At 46.0% G+C, this 22,421-nt stretch overlaps 1 protein-coding gene across 10 annotated transcripts in view; it reads left to right on the forward strand.

The window, feature by feature from the left end:
- The window catches only part of MAP2K4 (mitogen-activated protein kinase kinase 4), an 834,137-nt gene that overhangs the window by 678,850 nt on the left and 132,866 nt on the right, over window positions 1-22,421 (forward strand). For all 10 annotated transcript variants that reach the window (XM_085616757.1, XM_085616753.1, XM_085616758.1 and 7 more), the window contains one exon: window positions 13,019-13,167. In XM_085616757.1, coding sequence (XP_085472883.1) covers window positions 13,019-13,167 — 149 coding nt within the window. The remainder of the gene's footprint in view (window positions 1-13,018; window positions 13,168-22,421) is intronic.

Consider the following 22,421-nt stretch of genomic DNA (forward strand, 5'->3'; position numbering starts at 1 on the left):
GGAGCTTCCTAGTTCTCCTCCGCGGTCCTCCAGGACATGGCAGGAAATAAAAGAAAAATAGGCCACGGGTCAGTGGACGTTGTTCAATCTTGAAAACACAGGGAAGGGGGGCGTGAGAGATCAACAACGACAAAACGGAAAGGTGGAGAACAGAGAAGACGAGCTGTGCAGTGACCAACCACAGACTACCCGTACCCTCCCTTTGACTGTGTGAGCCCCCGTATGCGGTAGTGTACCTGCTCCAGCCATCCTCCTCCTGGAGCGTGGTGGGGCAAATCGCGGTGCCGTCCTCCTCCGGGTAACTCTCCACAGGCAGGAACCCTGATCGTAGCTGTCTCCGCGACGTCCCCAGCGTCTTCTTCTAGCATCTTATCCCCTGCGGCTACTTCCTTTCGCTCCTCGGCGTGCGCGCCAGGATGACCGGGCACTTCCTTATCTCCCCACAGCTGCTCGCTGATTGGTGTTCTGGAGAAGACGTCACGCACGCTGTTTCGTCCTTGCGGGGAGTCCAGGGGGAATTAAAGAGCCCGCCGTGCTCTTGTACCTGTAGCAGCAAGACATCTGAGTCAATGTGAGCCTCTGAGTCAGTCACCCCTGGAGCCCCCCGACACACATGGAACATGTGTTAAAAGCACCAAACAATGAAAAATTAATAACAACTTCACCGATCGGTGAAGAACCATTAATTATGTGGTAGGGGTCCATGTCATCGGCCATCAGTGTAGTTTGTCTGGGAGAGTCGAGATTAGTGGAGTCCTCCTCCGCTACAGTCAAATGTTCGATCAAAAGGCAATGCAGATCCAGGGGCCATGCCTGCAGCCCCCGCACGGCCGGGACAGCCAAATGCACAGTACCACCCCATCAAGGCCAGTCGACGTCAGAGGGGCAAGGGCTTGCGATTAAGTGCCCATCTCTAGGGTGGCCATTCAGGCTCTAGCTCAGGCAAGTGGTCCCGTTCGGTAAGGTGTTGCAGCAAAGCCGATCTCTCCCTGAGGCTCTCTGTCATGGTCGGCTTGCTTACGATCTTGTGGGATCGGGCCTTGGAGCGCCTCCGGTGGCCATGCTCCAGAGAGGATGTTGAGAGGCCCTGGGGTCTGACTGGTCGCTTTGATCCAGGTCCAGTCTCAGGATTGCTGCTACCTCTGGGTGTGTGTGAGTTGAGCGTGTTTCTCCACTCCATGCGAAGACTAGGCTGTAGGGGGGGCCCCCACTTGTATTGCACCCCCTAGTCCCTCAAATAGTCTGTTATTGGCTTCATGTTGTGGCGTTGTCGCAGGGCTATTGGGGAGAGGTCCTGAAACACACCTTTAATCCTTTCCAATGGGACATGGGGTTGATCACACACCTCGCTGATAATGTCTTGCGGAGTGGTGGGTGTCTGAGATGGGCGACCGAGGAGGATCTGCTTCCCTTCCAACTCTGGGACAATCTGGCGGAAGAGTCGCAGGACAAAGTCCTCCAAGTGGTCGGCATCCGCCTGTAGTGGAATGCCCTTGATTCTGATATTAGATCTCCAGGACCTGTTCTCCAAGTCTTCCAGGTAGTAGTTGAGCTCAGCGTTGCGTTCCTTAGTTTCCAATATTTTGCCACAGCACACCTCCAGCTCCTCTTCTCTGGCATCTCCTGGCCCTTCTACGGAGTCTACCCGTTGTTCCAGCTCGCCCATTTCATGGCGTATCTCCTTCAAATCTTTTGTCATCTCCGTTTTCAGGGTCGCAATGTCGTTCCTCAAGGTGCTGAGGAGGGATTCCATTAATCTGTGTGTGACCAGGCCGTCTTCTCCTACATCTAGGGACTGGGCTGACCCCATCAATGAGCGGTCTGGCGAGCCTCAATCTTGAGCCTGTCCCACACGTTTGGAGGAAGGTTTTGCAAGGAGATCTTTGATGGTGGGGTCTTTTTGGGTCCCATTGGCCACCATTCTGTCCTCCCCCAAATATGTCAGTGGGGCTCTCTCCTGGTCTTGGAATCTGTATCTACTCCGTTGGTGGGCTGTTCAGCCTTTCTGCTGTGGCTGTGTGAGAGCGGGTCAGGAGCAGGAGCCGGAGCCATCCGGAACATCCCTCAGGGAGACCCAATCAACTGGGTGCTCCCCCCAAACGCCGGGCAGAAGGCACCTGCCTGGAGTCCCCCGGCCACCAATATGGGCACAATGAGAAGGACGACGGGAGTATGTCCCCCGCAGACGCCAACAGAGCCCTACGTGCCCATGTGTTCAGAGGGCAGGCCTCTTCTAATATTTCCGCCATTTCTCTATGCCTCCCACAGGCCTTTTCCACCTCGGGCATGTGGGGGTTCACACTCCACACCACCGCTGCGGGTCCCTACCGGGTGGAGCTGCCTCTTCTGCCTCAATCAGCCAGTGCCACTGGAGGTCTTCAAACCACTGCTGTTTAGTGCAGGCGACGCCGGCCCGCTGATTTTGCCATCGCCGCCAGCCTGGATTCTGCTCCTGGATCGCAGCCTCTCAGTTGCCAGGAGGTCCCTTCATTGGGCCCTCGGGTTGAGCTTGCTTGGTGGGTCTCCAGTCGCTCCGTTGGTCGGACGGAGTGGTGAGGGGTGTCCCCCAGCAGGCCGCCACTCTACTCTCCGGTGTCCTGTCTTCTCAGGGCAGAAGTGCTGCTCCTGGGCTGCCGACTCCTGTCACTCGCCTGCTGAGCTCACGAGGAGTGCTACGGTGTCCCTGGTGACTAGGAGCCGGTCCACTCCTCTCCGACACCTCCAGCCACCATCTTGACGCCGAGGCTCCTCGCCTGCCAAGCCTCTCTACTCTGCCCCGCACCGCCTTTAGGCTGTAGGGGCAGCACGCAGTTGCCCTTGACCGCCACCTCACTGCACCGGGGCCCAGGGCAGACCAAACCCCAGGAATCCGCCAGTTGAAGACTCGGCACGGCGTAGCTCCGGAGATCCACTCCTACACAGGCGCCATCGTGGACACGCCCCCGTCCAGAAGTATTAAACTTTTTAAGCCACAAATTCCTTTAAAAATGTTTGTCAGAATCATAGCTATTAAGAATTATTGCTACTGGCCTAGTTCCCTCAAGTCAATGTTTAGACCTTGGGAGTTCCGTGAATAATGTCATAGAACTCTTATGGATGGCTTATGATATGTTCATAAAGAACACTTGCTAATTTGTTAGGTCGAGCCTAGCAGCAGTGCGCATGCGCTGCTCGCTCTGCTAGGCATGTAGTAGTCGAGTATGCTGAGGAAGCTTCGCCTTCTCTCCGCCCATATTTTTGATTGGCTTGTGTCATTGGTAAATGCTGCCTTCCGATTGATAATGAGGCTCGTTAGTCTCTCCTTGTTACCGGCCTGTCGCCATTTGTTACCTCCCATGAGGACTGGATCTTTTACTTGTGGCGTTACACTGTCTCCTTCATAAGTCGGTAAGCACTATTTTTTTTTATTTGCTACATGGTCCGCTTTCACTTTAGCGGCCTTTGCTTGTTTATTTAATTAATTTGCTGTGCCGGCCAAAATGAGTGTTTCTACTCACTAATCTAACAAGCATTTGCAATGCAATAGGTCATTTACGTGAGTTTGAGCTATTGACATTGCAAATAACAATGGCTTTTATTTTTGCTTTCGTTTTTAAAACACAAATAAAAGGCATTGTCATATACAATGCCAATAGCTTAAACTTGCGTTAATGCGAGAGCATTGTAAATGCTTGTGATTTTTTTAAGCAGCACGGCCCGTACCACGGGCGCCTGCTTTCGATCACTGTACCCCGGCATGATCTTGTGTCTTTTTCAACTCCCTTGCCCACCAGTAAAATGGAATTGGAAAGAATTAGCAAATTAATTCATGTGAATTCCAGTTAGCTCATAATCAAGTGCTAATGAGCTGAACCTGACAACTGCATATCCGTTACATGTCATCTGTACTAAAGCCACCTGACGGGTTGTTTTCAAAAGCCTGTTTTATTAACAATACCACCACCAATACCGCAAATACCACCACCAATAACACCACCAATACCAGTAAAATCACCACCACCAATACCTCCACCACTACTAGTACCACCACTACCACCAGTACTACCACTACTACTAGTACCACCACTACCAGTACCACCACCTACAGTAGTACCACCACCACTACCAGCACTACCATCACCACTACCACCACCAGTACTACCAGTACCACCACCAGTACCACCACTAGTACCACCACCAGTACCACCAGCCACCAACAGTTCCACCAGTACCATCACCACCCCATCAGTACAAGTACCACCACCAGTACTACCACCATCAGTACCACCACCACCAGTACCACCACCAGCCCCACTACTACCAGTACCACCACCACCACTAGTACCACCAACAGTACCACCACCATGACCAGTGCAAGTATCGCTACAAGTACCACCAGCAGTACCACCACCACCAGTACTACCTCCACAAGTACCACCACCACCAGTACCACCACTGCCCATACCACCAGTAGTACCATCACCATTACCACTAGTATCACCACTACCACCACCGGCAGTACCACCACCACCAGTACCACCAATACCACCACCACCAATACCACTACCACCAGTACCACCACCATCAGTACCACCATCAGTCCCACCACCACCACTTCCACTACCACCACCACTACCACCGCCAGTACTACCACCACCACCAGTTCTACCAACAGTACCACCACCAGTACCACCACCAACAGTACCACCAATACCACTACTACCAGTTCCACCAGTACCACCACAAATACCACCACCAACACCACCAGTACCACCACCAATACCACCAGTACTAGGAACACCACCACTATCACCACCAGTACCACTGCCACCAGTACCACCACTACTACCACCACCAGTACCACCACTACAACCACCACCACCTCAGCTCCTCTAGCTCACTAGTAGTAGCGGGGGCACTGTACGAGGCCGGAGCTGCAGTCGAGACCATCCCTCCCTCTCTGCACCAGGAGGTGAAGCCAGAGCCCTACTACAGCTGGAGTGTTTGACATTATGCAATGCCATACTGCAAATTCAAATCACGGAGAGGGCAGGAAATAGCCCTTCCCTCCCGCTCTTCCTCCAGAGCCGCGACAGTGTAATCACAGTGTGAAAGGTGTTGGAGCGCTTTGTTAGTGTTTATAGCTTGGATCATATGTAACTCTCACTTCACACTTTGTGTAAGTGTTGTAAATTGCACATCTTCTTGACTGCACTATTTCACTACGATGAAGACGTCGCAGGCCGGTCTCTTCCTCTGATATTTACAATCTAACAAGCGGTCTAGAAGGCCCTTTATTGCATTGCAATAGGTCTCGCATTTGCAAGAGTTTAAGCTATTAGTATTTTAAATGACAAATCCTTTTTTAATGTTTTAAAACCCAAAATATAAATAATAGGCATTGTCATTTACAATGGCCATAGCTCAAACTTGCATGAATGCGAGACCTATTGCATTGCAAATACTTGTTTTTAGACCTCAAGTCAAGTTTGGACTTCCCAAAGTTCTAGGCTGTGGAAAAACTGAAATATCGCCGCATTGATAAGGGCCTGTTAAATGCTCTGTAGCAGTTGCACGCAGCGATTTGAAGTCGTGAGTGTCCTCATTCCACTCCACCTTAAAGTTCAAATGACGGATTATCCAAAGTACTTAGTGTTCGGTTTCATCCACCCAAGTTACTTTGTAGACCTATTAAATTACTCATGTATGCTGATGCTAGGACACTATTAAATCAAACTTGTTTCTCATAACATAATTAAGAGGCTTATAGTAATTCAGTTGAAGACTATTTATACTTGGGCATGAATTTGTCACAACATCCTGGGAGCTAGTGGGATTACTGATCGAGCCAATACCTAGTAATAATTATATAGATGTTTGGGTATCTTTTAACGTGAGCAGTAAGGCTCATAAGGGCATGGTGATGCACACACAGCCAGTGCATTATCAGATGCACTTTCAAAATGATATAGAAACTTTCCTAGCCCTACGTCTTAGGGTGATCAACCATCCGTAATTTGGACCTCACGTCCGTTGCCCGTGATGATCCCTTTTACGGATGCCTTTGTCCGTAATTTTGGGCATTGCAGGGAACAGCACTGTTCCCTGCATGAAGCCTCAACTCCCTGATGGGGCCGCCTTGCACAAGAGCAGCCCCACCTCACTCATTGTCTTTCTGCATGCGGCTGAATGTCAAATACAGAATGACAATGGGCCCAGTCTGTCTTGGGCAGGGCATTCTGTCAGACAGAAGAAATGTGCAAAACGCCAATGCTGCTACATGAGAATCCAGTTCAAGAAAAGAAGCTGGTAAAAGAAGTTAATTAAAGGGGCTGTGTTCTTTCACAGTCTCGCCATTTTAAAACTGTTGCATTTTCAATATTATATTCAAGGAAGCCATGATTGCTTCTTTTTTATTTTATGCAACTAACAACCATTGACAAAGCCAATATGTCTGGCTTTTTGCAGGTGTAGCGTTACTTGTTGTGTTATATATCTGGATACAATGACAGAAGAGGCAAAATACCAGTCAGGTGGTACAGTACACTAAGCACAGATTTTTAGCTTCGGTATTTTAAGCCACACCCTTAATTACATCAAACACCCACTTTGGAGAGACCCCCCCAGTTTTTTCATTCCACTTAAAGCCCTGGAAACAACACCATGTCAGTCACCTCATGGCCTGGCACTGTGCATCATGCATGACTCATGACTCAGACTGCCTATGTGCAAGGGTATAGTGAACCCTTCCCTGCCCCGCCCCTTGCTTTAGGAACTAGAGCAAGGGTGACATTCTTGATTGGCCTCTTCTGTCTGCAACTCTGCATACAAAGGCTCAGCTCATAATTAATATGAAGAGGTGGGTGAGTGAGTAAGTGAAGTGAAGGGATGGGTGGATGGCTGGATAGATTAGGGAGAGGGTGAATGGATGAATGAGAGGGTCAATGGATGGATAATGAGAGAAAGGATGGATGGATGGATGAGTGAGTGGATGGATGGATGAGAGAAAAGGTAAAAAGATGGATGTGTGGGTGGACGGGTAGATGGATGGGTAAAAGGGTGGATGGATGAGTGAAATTATGGATGGATGAGTGAAAGGATAGATGATGGGCGAGTGAATGGGTGGATGGATGAGTGAAATGATGGATGGGTGAAATGATGGATGGATTGATGAATTGATAAGTGAAAGGGTGGATGGACGGATGAGTGAAAGTGCGGATGTAAGGATGGATGAGAGTGAAAAGGAGGGTAGATGCACAAAAGGATGGATAGGTGAGTGAAAGAGTGGATGGATGATAGGGTCAATGGATAGATGGATGGCTGGGTGGAAGGAAGGATGGCTAAGTGAAAGGGTCGATGAAGAGAAAAAGGGAGGATGGATGGATGACTGAAAGGGTGGAAGGATGAGTGACTGGGTGGATGGATGAGTAAGTGAGAGGATGGCTGGATGGGTGAAAGGTTAAAAGGCTGGATGGATGAGTGGATGGATGAGTGTACCGATGGATAGGGTAAAAGGATGGATGGATGGATAACTGATGGTTGAGTGAAAGGGTGGATGGAAGGATGGATGAGTGAAATGATGGTAGGATACAGATAGGTAGATTTGCGAATGGCTGAATATGTTTGGATATGGATGGGCTTAATTATATACTATTGCGCGACCTCCTCTGATGTGTCTGTAAAACTTACCTTTTGTCCCAAAGGTTTGTCCTGAATTTTGACCTCCTGTCCTGAATTTTGACCCTTTGTCCTGAATTTTTACACTCACCGTCCTGAATTTGCACCCATGCCAGTTGGTCACACTACTGCGTCTCCGCTCTTGAAATTATAAAACACAGCCCAGCGCTTCGGTTTATGATTATCTAGGGACTATCAGTGGAGCACACTGTAAAAGGATCAGCATGATTTTGCACAATTGCCTGAGGCCTGATTCATCGTTCATACTTTTCAAGTACCATATTTGACCCTTACGTTAAAAAAATTATTGTCGCATGGATGTTACACTGAGAACTGTAATTCTCTTCCAGGGGATACTCATCAATAGTCATAAGCACTCAATAGTCCCGCCACGTGCGGGGACCCCGGAGCAATAACAAATTATATGCATATACCTACATATATGCGCTAGCCTTCGCCACTGCAATCCTTCAGCTAAACAGACGAAAGCAGACCCACACATCGGTGCGAAGATTTTCTTTATTGAATACCCTTTGTATCCGCCATGACGCGTTTCGGCCTTCAGGAGGCCTTGATCACATGACGCTTGTGGAAGAAGGTGCACAATTTAAAGTGCTACGTGCGTGCAATCGTAATTCACATAGAGCACATGACAAATCGACATAGAGGAAACATTCGTGAGTACTAGGCAAGTGCCTACGTTCAGAAATGCTAGCACTATTGACACAAATTATAAATTATACATAATAAACATTGCATCATGAATATTAGGTACATTTGAAAAATATAAAAGACTTCAAGGAATTTTTAAAAATCGTAAAAATACCTGAAACTTTCAATTATTACTTGAAACGTAATTAAAATGTGATAAAACCCAATTGGGTGATGACACATCGTAATAAACAAAAGGAAAAACTAATCAATAATTATTGCACATGAATAGGCTAAAAGCTTCTCAATAAATGCATAGAATATAGTATCAATTGATTCATACATGTATTGACTACAAAAGGCAATTTAAAGTGGACATAAAAACTTTATATGATAAAAAAGTTTCTATTTACAAAATTGCCACTGAGCGAATAAATAGCCTAAAGTGCTAGTGCAAGAACGAACAACAGTAGCAGTCATGCCCCAGTGGGCAACCTACTGAACCTCTATGTTTAAAAAATACTAAAGTGCTAGTGCAGTAAAGTGATTTAAAAAAGTGTGCCCTAAAAAAACCCTGTTAGAATTCAGCCAAAAAAGTATATATGTATACACAAATGGAGGCTGCAACAATGAGAAGTTCAAATAACTTGTGCAAAATAATGCGAACTGGCTTCTTTATAAGCATGTGAAGAAATCTTCACTAGCGTTTAGACCATGAGGTGTCTTCGTATCTAGTTCTAGGATATATCTTGTTTCCAGTGCACAAAGAAAGGCTTCACGGTTGCCCCCTCTTCTAAGTGGCAGGACAGAGTCAATCACAAAAAATCTCAAAAGATCAGCATCATTATCGTGAGACTCCTTAAAGTGACGTGCAACCGGATAGGAAGCGTCACTGCCACTTATCGTTCTAATGTGCTGGAGTATCCTCTTGTGGACCTGCAACTTGGTACTACCAACATATTGCAGGCCACAAGGGCACTCCAGCACAAAGACCGCTAACTCGGTCTTACAAGTGAGCAGCTTAGAAATAGTGATTGGGGCATCTTGAAAAGGGACTCTGTAAAATGTTTTACTGATACCTTGTCTGCAAGCCTTGCAGATAGCACATTTAATGAATCCCTTCCTGGAATTAAGCCAAGATTTTGCGACAACCAATTCCGGGCTACTTTTGACCAATGTGTCACTCGTAGACCTGGCTTTTCTGAATATAATGTCAGGGGTGGCTGACATTAAATCGCCAATAACTGGGTCATTGCGCACCAAGCTCCAATTCCTTTCTAAAGATTTTACGCAGGGCTTGGTGTTGCCTGTTGTATGTCAGTATTAATCTTGTAGATGAATACTCCTGACCAACTACATTAGCTGACTTCAAGTTTTTGTTACATAGGGCCGCTGCCCTAGGGATGCCATTGGCCTTGCTTATGGCTTTGTCAACTATACCAGCATTATAGCCCCTGGCCAAAAATCTGTCTCTGCTTGTCAACTGGGCTGCCTTGCATTCCTCTTGTATGCTGCGTATTAGATGTCCCGGATGGTGACTAGCAGCATGCAACACAGTATTGGCAGCCGTGGGTTTCCTAAACAATCTGGTCTCAAGTTTGTTATTACAAATAAAACCCTCAACATCTAGGAAACAAATGCCTACGTATATATGTATAAATACACATATATATAGGTAAAATGCATATATACATATGCAGCCTAAAACCATTTTACTAGGCTCAAATATGCCAATATTGCATTGTAAATTATTTACATTTGAAATAATAAAGAAAACATGCACCATGAAATTTTCATGATACAGAGAAAAAACAGCTTTCAGTTTGTTTGAAAACACAGCCTTTACTTTCAAAGGTAAAAAGTCAAGATCATAGAGGCAGATTAGCCTGGAGAGGCTGCATACAGAACAGTTGAAAAAAACTAGTGCCGTGCCTTTAAGACCTCCAGAAACCTCCAGGCACCCATCATGCCCCACAGGTGACAGGCCAGTTTTTTTCCGGCTCCTTCTGTGAGGATCCTGGAGCATTGAGCTCGTCATTTAGTGTGTTTTTGTCACAAATTGTTGGTCTAAAGTGAATTTTTTGATTTTCACTCGCCGTCTTTAGTACTTGGGTTACTAAATCCTTCTGTTTTTCTGACTTTGGTCAATTTTTGCCTGTCAAAATGCCGGCCTTATTTAATAAGTGCCAGGCCTGTGGAAAAAAGATGGCTAAATCAGACTTGCACTCGGTCTGTATTGCTTGCCTGCCTTCATCTCACAGACCAGATGAGTGCTAGCACTGCAGACATTTTTCTAGCAGAACCCTTAGAGAAAGGGAGAAAATCAAACTGCATGCTATGTAGGAGAGAGGAAAGGAATCAGCAAGTGGCCGAGAAGAACATACCTCGAAGAAGCCCTCCTCTCAGAAAAGATTGGAGCGCAAAGACAAGGGTGAGAGGAGAAAATACCAGTTTAATACGCCTTCGGGGGACAGATGGACGTCGAAAGTATCCTTGTGCTCTCCTTCAGCGTTGAAGTCGACGTCGAGGCCCCATTCACCGGAGAAGCAAACGACTTCAGGTACGAAGTCCCATCACAGGCAGACGTCGACACCATCTCGTAGGCGGTCCAGTTTTGACTCGCCTATGACGGCGGGAGGCAGTCGCTCGACGTCGACATATCAACGTCGACAGAACAGCCCGCCTCCAAGAGCACCTGTGGCGACGTCGAAGACACCACCGACATCAAGAGTGCCACAAACATCGACGTCGATCCAGACACCGAGGGGCTCGACGCTGGTAAGACGCAGTCATTCTCCGACTGTGCGTCATAGCAGGCGATAACCGTCGAGGAGGTCGACGTCGCCTACGAAGGTACTCGGCTTCGAAGGATCCGTCACTGAGGAGGTCGACGTCGAGACCACGCTGATCGCCCTCGTGGCCTAGACGGTCACCGCGGAGAACATCGCAGTCCAGATCGATGTCTAGGAGATCGACGTCGAGGAAGTCGCAGACCAGCCACAGGTCCAGTAAACCACTAAGCTATCCACATAAAATACAGCTCTTTGATCTGCATGGTACATGTTCTGTGCAGCAAGCATATTAACATTCGACACTATTTTATGATGAGACAAAACTTCTATAGACAAAGCCTTATCTCTATCCAGCAGGAACATTAACCACCAGATATCTTGACGTTTCTATTGTTGCCTGAAAAAGACTGGACACTCGAAACTCTGCAGCAAGTTCTTTGAAACTCATAAGTTATTTCTAAACACATCACCCTCCCTCCCCCTTCCCATGGTTAGTGCCAGGTGTGGCCCTGAACTCACTCTAACTACCGTACTCATTTTAACTCTCACACTCTCACACTTCACTCGGATTCTCACTCGCACATATGCATGCACACTCACTATTTCACGCTCACTGATTCAATCCTCCTCTACCTCACACTCACTTCCACACAATGATTCTCACTCACACACCCACTCAGAAACTCACTTCATCTCATTTGCTCACACACACATTTGCCCTCTCACACATAAACAGAGTAGCAATAGTCGATTTTTTTTTTACTTTATGTTGCATAGAATCCAGAATGACACATTTCTTTACTGGAAGCTAGGAACCAGACCGAGCAGGGATCCAGGATTAACAAGGGGAGACCCATTTCAATTTCTGTGTCTATTTTGTTAGGGCTGAAAGCACAGGCCTGTCGGAAATTGGGAAAGGGCCTGAGATGCCAACCTGCTGCTCTTTGTGGGCACAGGGATGCACTGATGCGGACCAGGACAGCTCCATTTTAGAGGACATACTGTGGTCCGTGAGTCTTGCACTGTATGAATGCTAAATAAAATGAATTGTTTGTGTCAGGTAAACTTAGTTGCATTCTGCCTTTCGGACAGCCCAATCCTTTCATCCACCTAGGGTGCCATGTTTTTAAACAACACTCTGTAAATGGATTGTACTTCAGGCCAGTCCTCCTGTCATCAGGAGCCCGGAAAGGCAGTTGTTTTTAATGAACCCTGAAATATTATATAATTGGAAGTGCAACGGATGGCTCGAAGGCAGCAGGGCACTGCCCAAATATCCCTTCATACGGGCCACCACTGATTCTGCTTCCATTTCTTATTTAATAAGTGGGATATTTTATATTCCAAACGTCCGAACACAACCATGCTGTATAAATCACGATGGGTGCTTTCCCAAATATAGGCCCGTAAATGTGTGACAGTGCTCTGTACTTTCCACCACAAAGATATGCAACCTTAAATCCCAGACTGTTAGCAATTGTTCAGAGGTAATAGTAAGTTACGAAAATCTGCAAGGCTCAATAGCTTGTCAGTTTAACCCCTTTGCTGCCCTTTTGATGTGTGTATCTGTATGTCATAAAAATGTTTAATCCGGATACCCTTCTCATTTATATTATGATTATAGAGGAGCTACAAATACCAAAGGAAAGGCCTCTCCAGTGTTTGCCTATGGTCTGAGTGAGCACTGGTACAAAAAAAGCTGGTACTGCCATGCATTGTAATACCCCTCTGTCGAGAGTTTAATATTCACTATGCCACCAACTGTAACTGTCCATGTAACTTTAATTCTAGTTCTTTATGATACAAGTTATTAGTAGATATGTATTTCCATTAAGCAAGGGGGTTATGAACAAATAGTGAAAGAGAAATTATCATTTTGAATTACATGAGATAACCATTCTCTCTCTTTTTTTTTTTAGTATGAGCTTGCCACAGGTCGGTTCCCATACCCAAAATGGAATAGTGTGTTTGATCAACTGACACAAGTTGTGAAAGGAGACCCACCTCAGCTATGTAACTCAGATGAAAGAGAGTTTTCACCAAGCTTCATCAACTTTGTCAATTTGTGGTACAAGCTTTCATACTTCACTTATATGTATTATGCACTAAATTGTTATTAGCAACAGTTTACTAATGCCGAAGCTTTTTCAGTGGCAAAATGTATAAAGGGTTCATATTCTCATTTCTGATTAGCATTCATTATAGAAACTTCTCTACATATAGAACTTTACACTTATGCATGATATGGAGACATGCTAAAAGCTCATATGACTTCATAATGCAATATATAGTGCTCTTTTATAAGGATGTAATCGAAGAATTTCTACAAACAGCAGGATTATTCAGGGGGTAAATTTGAAAAGCAATAGCAGGGGGGCAAATCCATCGCAGTGTATTTATACAGAAGTTTCTGATCAGTTATTTGCAGGTCTATCAATGTACATACAAATTTGAACCAGCAAGTACAAGGCGGAATAGGTTCCTTATGAAGGATAAAAAGCGGTCTCTGCGTTTCTCGGGTGGCCTAGCACTCACTTATCAGTAAAACAAACAGCGCCTGCCTTCCCTAGAATGTGTATGAATGAATGGCCAGGACTAGAGTTCTGCTTCTTAGGAATAGGTCCATTTCAACCTCTCTTGATTTTATTTAAAGTTACATATACCCATTATTTAAGTGTCTTGGTGCATAAGGAAGTGTTCCCCCCTTTTTGAACCTATTATGGTGCATATCTGGTTTTGGGTCTAGTATGTGTTCTCCACTTCTCCAATCTGAAATGTATTCTGCACAAAAGCTAACTGAACAGTTGCAGTTTTAGCTTTTGTTTTTTCATTTTAACATCAGTCATTATTCACTTATTTCTTTAAAAAAAAAAAAAAAAAGATTAACCAGTCCCATTGTTAAATAGATTTTGCTCCATTGTAGAACTGTATGCATCTTTGCACAACAAATGTGAACACCTAGCACATCCTTATTACATATACTACACAGGTCTATATTTTAATGAAACATTTGTGCGAAGATATTTTATTCTGTCCTTGCATGATGGTGGGGCATTAATATTTATTTATAGGTGCTATTTTCAGTTCAGATGCAATGTAAATAACTCTGAGGAAGGCAATGAGTCTCTTGTCACTAATAGTCAGGAAAGCTGCTCCAGATTTCCAAAATACTATTCAGTAACAGCTTAAGTTAAGTATTTGCTCTTCAGAGCAAGGATCTTTTAAATCTAAGCTACTATCTTTCAGTTTTAAAGGATGAATTTCAATGTTTTTTACACTGCTAAATGCCTTATAAGCCATGTAGTTTAATAGGGTTTTTTGTTGTTGTTAAAGCACTTTTTCCCTTTCTTCCCAATTCATAGTATTTCCTTTGTCTACTTTCCTAATCCGAGTGATGCTGTTTTATGACAAATATGTCTCCTTTGATCTAACTGTGTTATGCAATGATGCATAGGTGGTGTGCATCCATTTATCTACTGCATAGTAACACTGTTACTATAAATATCTATTTTGGAGGATGAGAAACATGGAGAGGGTATTCAATTTAAGAACAAACTGTTGGGGTTCTGATCTGATCTTATACTTCAGAGAATTTGGTTTCCCTGCCTAGTTAGAAAAAAAGCCTCAAGGGATACTCTCCTCCCCCCCCCACCCTCACACCAAATACCCTTCTGAGGCCCATTAATATACACCCAGTGATCCTAGGAAAATTTGGCACTGCCTCTCCAACATTCACAACCTCTCAATGTACGGGAGCTTGCCGGCAACATGTTCTATGTTGGACGTATTGCGGTTTGTTGAAGGTTGTGGCTCGTAATGTCTTTTTCTACGTTGAAGAGCCAATCCCACTATTAGGCACTTTCTCTCTTGCTAGTCCCAGGTATGTCACCTCCTTCCATGTCCATCTGAAGGGAATTTCACTCTGAAGTACTTCTGGTATATACAGTGCTACGACCACCGATTTGATCTGGTGTATTTTGAAGCTAGAGAATGTGTGATATTTCATCAGCTTAATCAGTAGTTTTGTAATGATATTAGCTGATCAGAAAGCAAGAACATAACATGATTCACAAACATTGCGAGTTTGAACTCATCCTAAGCAGCTGCGGTGAGGTGAGGGCAGCTTCTCTTCCAGGGGATCCTCATCAATAGTCATAAGCACTAGAATATTCCCGCCCATGCGCGGGACCCCGGAAACATAATCATATATGTGATAAACATATATATACATATATATATATAAATAATAAAAAAGTAAATGCAGCCTTTCATAACCAGAGCTGAATAATGCTGTAAGGACTCCCCTGTATATTATAAATAATCTATCTAATATAAACAATATATCATAAAAACAGGGAAGAAACAACAGCAAAGCATGTTTGAAAACTGTTTTAATGCTTAGCATTTAGCCCAAAACCTCAGATAGGACTGAAAGCATTGACAGCTCACAGGCTGCATTGTAGAAAACTACAGCCTAGAAAGGCTAGAAAGCTAACTCATAGCAACATAGAAAAACTGGCACCGTGCCTGTAAGCCAGCCATGACCCCTAGCTTCCCATCATGCCTCAGTCGTGACAGTTAAGTCAGTTGTTCTTTGCGGTGACACAAAGCCATGACACAAAGAGTTGACAATTCCTTAAGAATAAGGATCCTTTGCCGGGGAGGCGGGAGAATTGCTTATGACTTTGATGAGGATACCCCTGGAAGAGAACTAGGATTACAGGTAAGTAACTAATCCTTCTCTTCCAGGGGATCCTCATCAATAGTCATAAGCACTAGAATAGAATAGCGAGCCTCACCTCATCCACTGCGGGCAAAGGAAAATAATAATTTACAATCAAGCTCAGACAACTAAACTTGACAATTCAGACATTTCTCTTATCTGAACGGATTTCTCAAGGAGGCCTGGCCTACTTGAGTATCCGCCCTGGAGTCGGATTCAAGACAATAATGCCTTGTGAAAGTATGCACAGATCTCCAGGTTGCTGCCTTGCAAATTTCTGCCATCGGAACGTCATGCAAGAAAGCTACTGTAGCTGCTTTTCCCCTAGTGGATTGTGCTTTAGGTGACAACAATAGGGGTTTATTTGCCAGCTGGTAGGCCAATTTTATACAGGACACTATCCATCTGGAAATGGATCTTTTGGTAGCTGGAAAACCTGTCCTCATGGAACCATAATTCAAAAACAATTGCTCCGATTTTCTTATGACCTTTGTTCCCTCTAGATAGAATTTAAGCACTCTCTTAAGGTCTAAGGAATTGAGAGACCATTCCGCAGGAGTTGCGGGATTGGGAAAAAAGGACGGCAAAGAAATTGACTGATTAACATGAAAATCAGATACAACTTTCGGCAGAAAAGCAGGGTGAGCCTTAATACTACTCTGTTGTGGTGAAAGATAGTATATGGCTCTTTGGAAGACAGCGCTTGGATTTCGCTTACTCTACGCGCTGATGTAATCGCGACTAAGAAAGGGGCCTTCCATGTCAAATGCTGCAGCGTGGATTTATGGATGGGCTCAAAAGGAGGACCCATCAATCTAGAGAGGACTAGATTCAACTCCCAAGGAGGCCGAACAGGGGGATACACTTTTTTCAACCCCTGCCGGAAATCCTTGACCACCTGTAGTTGAAAAAAGGAAGGCTGGTTTGGAGACTTTCTGTAGGCCGTAATGGCTGCGAAATGCACTGTTATTGATGAATACTTCAACCCTGATTTAGCCAAGTACAGGAGGTAAGGAAGAATAACCTCCTCCTGCCCTGTGGTTGGATAAATGATTACGAGTGCACCACAAGTAGAACCGTTTCCACTTAAAGGAGTCCGCCATTGCCCATCTCCGGGCGACCCAAAGATCCTCAGTCAACACCCCACCCCAGAGGGTTTGGTGGTGCAGGCCTCTATGTCCCAAGGCATATTCTCTTCCGCCCCTCTGGATAGGGAATCCAAGAGGCTGGATTCACTTGGGAAGAAGTGTGGGTTAGATCTGACCGATTCGCTGGGCAGATCGATTTCAATGACAGTGGCCCTGAGACGCCTCACCTGACTTCGCACTACTGGCTTCTCAGGCAATGTCCAAGCCAATGTGATGGACATGCCCTTTGATGGAACCCGCCTTTTTGGGTAAAAGGCAGACTCTGCCCTGACCAGGTTCAAGGACTCTCGTGCTACGGCCTGATCCTTGGGCCTTTCCTCTACTCCTTGTGGCCAGTCTTCTTTTCGTGGCAACAGAAGGGGTTTCTAGCAGCGTCAGCCATATCCCAGCCACCGCCCCGCACATACTGCCGAAGCCGTCCGTGGACGTGGTGCATTCCGATCTCGTAACGGAGGCCAGAAGTCATCTTCCGCACTGCACCTGGCAGCCGTGGTCTCCAAGCACTCCTAGGCTGATTCTGCAGGACCACACTACTCCAGTTGGTGGGAGAATTTGTCATCTCCCCCACTGGAGAGCCATAACATCGGACAAGTGGGTTCTGCAGATCGTCCAGGAGGGCTATTCTCTACCTTTCCTTTCTTTTCCTCCTACTATTCTGCCAAGTCAGGAAAGGCTGACGGAGGATCATTTGAAATTGCTCCAAGAGGAAGTTACGGCTCTCTTGGCCAAGGGAGCTATAGAAAGAGTCCCCGTTTCAGAAGTAGGCAGTGGCTGTTATTCCCGCTACTTTCTGATTCCGAAGAAGAACAAGGGGCTACAGCCCATTTTAGATCTTCAGACTGTCAATCTCTTCCTCAAGCAGGAGAAATTCAAAATGCTCACTCTGGCTCAGGTCTTGTCTGCCCTTGACCAAGAAGACTGGATGGTAGCGTTGAACCTGCAGGATGCGTATTTTCATAGTCCCATCCTGCCGGGACACAGGCGGTCCAAGGTAGGGCCACAAGCACTTTGTTTACCATTCTCCCCTTCGGCCTTACCAGTGCCCCTCGGGTGTTTACCAAGGTGATGGCGGTGGTTGCAGCACATTTGCGCAGATTAGGGGTGCCGGTCCTTCCCCCATCTCGACGACTGGTTATTGAAGGCGTCTTCATCCCAGGCAGCCGTCTCCCACCTTCAGACTACGGTGAACCTCCTGCAGTCACTGGGGTTCTTTATAAACGTGCCGAAGTCACACCTTGCTCCTTCTCAGATGCTCCCTTTCATCTGAGCTGTTCTGGGCACAGTGCAGTTTCGGGCTTATCCTCCCGAGCAGCGAGTCCTTGACATTCAGGCTATGATTCCGATATTTCAGCCTCTATCCAGGATTTCGGTGAGACTGACTCTGAGGCTGTTGGGCCTCACGGCCTCCTGCATCCTGTTGGTAAAACACGCAAGATGGCGTATGCGGGCTATGCAGTGGAACTTGAAGTTCAAATGGGCACAACATCGGGGAAATCTCACCGACTTGATTCCGATTTCGGAAGGAACTGCGAAAGATCTGCAGTGGTGGTTGACGAACTGCGAATGAGTCAATAGCAGACCCCTCTCCCATCCTCAACCAGATCTCACGGTTGTGACAGATGCAACACTTCTGGGATGGGCGACCATCTGGGAGAGTTGGAGATCAGGGGACACTGGTCTCCTTAGGAGTTGGAGCTCCACATAAACTTATTGGAGCTTAGAGCAATTCGGTTGGCATTTCTTTCCTCTGTCAAGGGGAGCAAGTGCAGGTGTTCACGGACAACACCACTGCCATGTGGTACTGCAACAAGCAGGGCAGGGTGTGGGGTCATGGACCCTTTGTTGAGAGGCTCTGCGTCTCTGGATATGGCTAGACCAGCAGAGCAGAACCCTGGTGGTTCAACACCTGGAAGGTTCTTTGAACGCTAGGGCGAACAAACTCAGCAGTCAATGCCTAGCAGATCATGAATGGCGTCTCCAGTATGAGGTGGCGCAAGGTCTCTTTCAGCAGTGGGGAGAACCTTGGTTCGATTTGTTCGCCTCCGAAGAGAATGCGCAGTGTCAGCAGTACTGCGTGCTGAAGTTTCCAAGCTATCGCTCAGCGACGCTTTTCGTCACGAGTGGAGCACAGGTCTGTCGTATGCCTTTCCTCCCATACCACTCCTACCCAGGGTTCTGAAGAAAATCAGAAGCGACCGTGCCCAAGTCATTCTTGTGGCTCCAGATTGGGCAAGGAGAGTCTGGTATCCAGAGCTTCTGAGTATGAGTATCGATCCTCCGATCAGGCTGCCCCTTCGGGAAGATCTTCTGCCACAGCAGCAGGGGAGGTTTCTCCACCCGAACCAGTCAACTCTGCGCCTCCATGCGTGGAGATTGACTGCCGACAGTTGATAGCTTTTGACCTTCCTCCCAAAGTCTGTAATGTTATTCTGGCGGCCAGGCGGCCCTCCGCTAAGATGGTATTGCCTGCTGTTGGCAGAAATTTGTATTCTACTGGACAGAAAGGTCAATTGACGCTCTTTCTGCTCCGCTTTCTACTGTCCTTTTCTTCATTCTAACCCTTTCCCAGCAGGTCTCTGCCTTGGGAACTCTCAAAGATTACCTTTCTGCTCTGTCTGCATTTTTTTGAGGCTGCCAGACCAGCCCTCTCTCTTCAAGTCTCCTATTGTAAATCGATGTTTGAGGCATATGAGCTGCAGATCACACACTGAGCATAGATCCCCATCTGGTGTTGAGCCCGGATATGTGTACTTGTTTTTGTCTTGGAAAAGTCTTTGGAAGGCACGGGATAGGTAACTCCTCCTTTGGATCATAGTGCACATGGACATCGGCTCCATCCTCAGATTGTTTTTTGCCAGCAGGGAAATTATGGAGTTTTGTAAGAAGAGAAAAGATGCCCATGTATGCTGTATCTAAAAATATAATACTGGAACAGATACAGGTAGCCGGGGAGGCGGTTGGGCGTGTGTAGATCTGCAGCTCTACATACCAAGAACAGATGCATACTGGTAAGTAGCATTTTCCGTTCGAGGCATATGAGCTGCAGATCACACACTGAGCATAGATTGTATAGCAGTACCCATCTCTAGCGACGACCACCGGTATCTGTTGCAGTAGTGTGAAATAGTGTTTTGAGTAAAGCCTGGCCCACAGTAGCTTGTTGTTTTGTTTGCACATCTACACAATAGTGTTTTGTGAATGTGTGTGATGTAGATCATGTAGCTGCATTGCATATGTCATCTAGGGGAATGTTCCCTAAAAATGCCATTGAAGCCCCTGTCTTTCGAGTAGAGTGGGCTTTAAGAGGAACAGATAAGGTGCGTTTAGCTTTGTGATAGCAAATCTGTATGCATTTGACAATCCACCTTGCTATGCCAGATTTGGATATGGGGTTGCCCTTATGTGGTGGGGAGAAGGACACGGAAAGTTGTTTGGTCTTACTTAAAGGTTTTGTTCTTTCAATGTAATAAAGCAGTGCTCTTTTAACATCTAGAGTGTGAAGAGCTCTTTCTGCAACTGTTTGCGAGAAGAATACGGGCAACTCAACAGACTGGTTGAGGTGGAAGGGAGAAATAACTTTAGGCAGGAATTTTGGATTGGTTCTGAGAACAACTTTATTATGATGGAGTTGTAAGAACGGTTCTTGAATAGTTAGTGCTTGTAGCTCACTGACTCTTCTAAGGGAAGTAATGGCTACTAGGAAAGCAACTTTCCAGGTTAGAAACTGTAGTTCGCATTTGTGCAGAGGTTCAAAAGGCGGACCCATTAGTCTTGTGAGGACAATGTTTAAGTTCCACACAAGAAAGGGTGGTACCCTGGGTGGAATGATTCTTCTGAGGCCTTCCATAAATGGTTTGATGGCAGGTAAATCCTGAAGAGTGATACGTGTTGTCTATTTTGTAAAAAGGCTGCTATAGCAAAGAGGTGTAATCTAATAGCTGTATAGGCTAAGTTACACCTTTGAAGATGCAGTAGGTAACCTATGATGTGTTGAATTGACACATCTAAAGGATTGATGGTGGTGTTGTGGCAATATATCACAAATCTTTTCCACTTGGCTGCATAGCAGGCTCTAGTGGTGGGAGGTCTAGCTTCTCTGATAATGTTCATACAATCAGGGGGAAGGTTAAGGTAACGAACTCTAAGACCTCAGGAGCCAGATCGCTAGGTTGAGCTGTGCTGGGTTCGGGTGTCTGATCTCTCCATGATTCTGGGTTAAGAGGCGTGGGGAGAGGTGTCATTTTTGGTGCGGGACTAGAGACAGTTCCAGTAATGTGGTGTACCACGGTTGTCTGGCCCATGTTGGAGCAACTAGGATGAGGGTCAGTGAATGTTGCTGCAGTTTGCACACTACCAGTGGGATGAGTGGGAGAGGCGGAAAAGCGTACGCAAATCTGCCTGACCAATTCATCCATATTGCATTGCCTTTGGACAATGGGTGTGGATATCTGGCGGCGAAGTTTTGGCATTTGGCGTTTTCGTGTGTGGGCACGCCTGGGTGGCGCCTGTATAGGCACCACAACGTCATAAACGACGCTACCGATGCCCATGATGTCACACACAGCCGAATGGAGCCACCCCATGCCGCGCGCAAGGGGTATTGCTAAGCAAACTTTTCGGATCCAGCCTGATGCCTGGGAAATTCAAAGGTAAGGAATCTTAAGCTAGACGGAGTCTCTACCAGATAATGCGTTACCGAAGTTAAGTAACTTGTTCTTTAGTGTCTATGTTTAGAAGTGAGATCGACCTGTAGGTTAACCCCCAATGTCATTGATTCAGAGCGATGCCTCTGATCGCCTGTTGCACTGAAGAGGCACATTGGGATAGGAGTGAGTACATCTATGTTTTGTAGAAGTATGCCATATATACATCTAACCCTGGGGCATTTCCCTGCATCAGCGTTTGGATACCTCTGACAACTTACTCAGTGGTAATTGGCTCTGCCAGTCCGTCTACTGCCGGGGATGAAAACCTAAGGGAGAGGCATTCCTCTTTGTATGTCTTGTTGCCTTCCTGGGCTCAGAGTTTTTTTCATATAGTTCCTGATAAAAGCTGCCCCACTATAGCCTCATCATTATACATCATTGTCACTTTCCCTCAATTCTCAAACCCTTTCTCCCATCACCCAGACACTTACTTGGGCTGCTAGCTGCTTGTCTGGTTTGTTCTCTGAAGTATAGTATTTTTGTTTTGTGCAAACTAACTTATTATCTGGTTTGGCAATATCGAGGGTTTTAACTAGCTTTTCTAGTGCCATTGCCTGACTCCATGTTTGGAGAGGTTGTAGTTGCTTATGTAACTTTATTTCCACTCTTTTTTTTATTTCACTGTCTTTCAAATCTGACTGCCATTTTTATGTACACCCCCTCGAAGACCACTTTGTGTATACCACATATCCCAGTGGGCATATCTCCAATGCCATTATCTCTCATTAAGTTCTCAGTGGTCTCT

This window comes from Triturus cristatus, chromosome 7 (genome assembly GCF_964204655.1).
Source record: "Triturus cristatus chromosome 7, aTriCri1.1, whole genome shotgun sequence".
Classification (NCBI taxonomy): domain Eukaryota; kingdom Metazoa; phylum Chordata; class Amphibia; order Caudata; family Salamandridae; genus Triturus; species Triturus cristatus.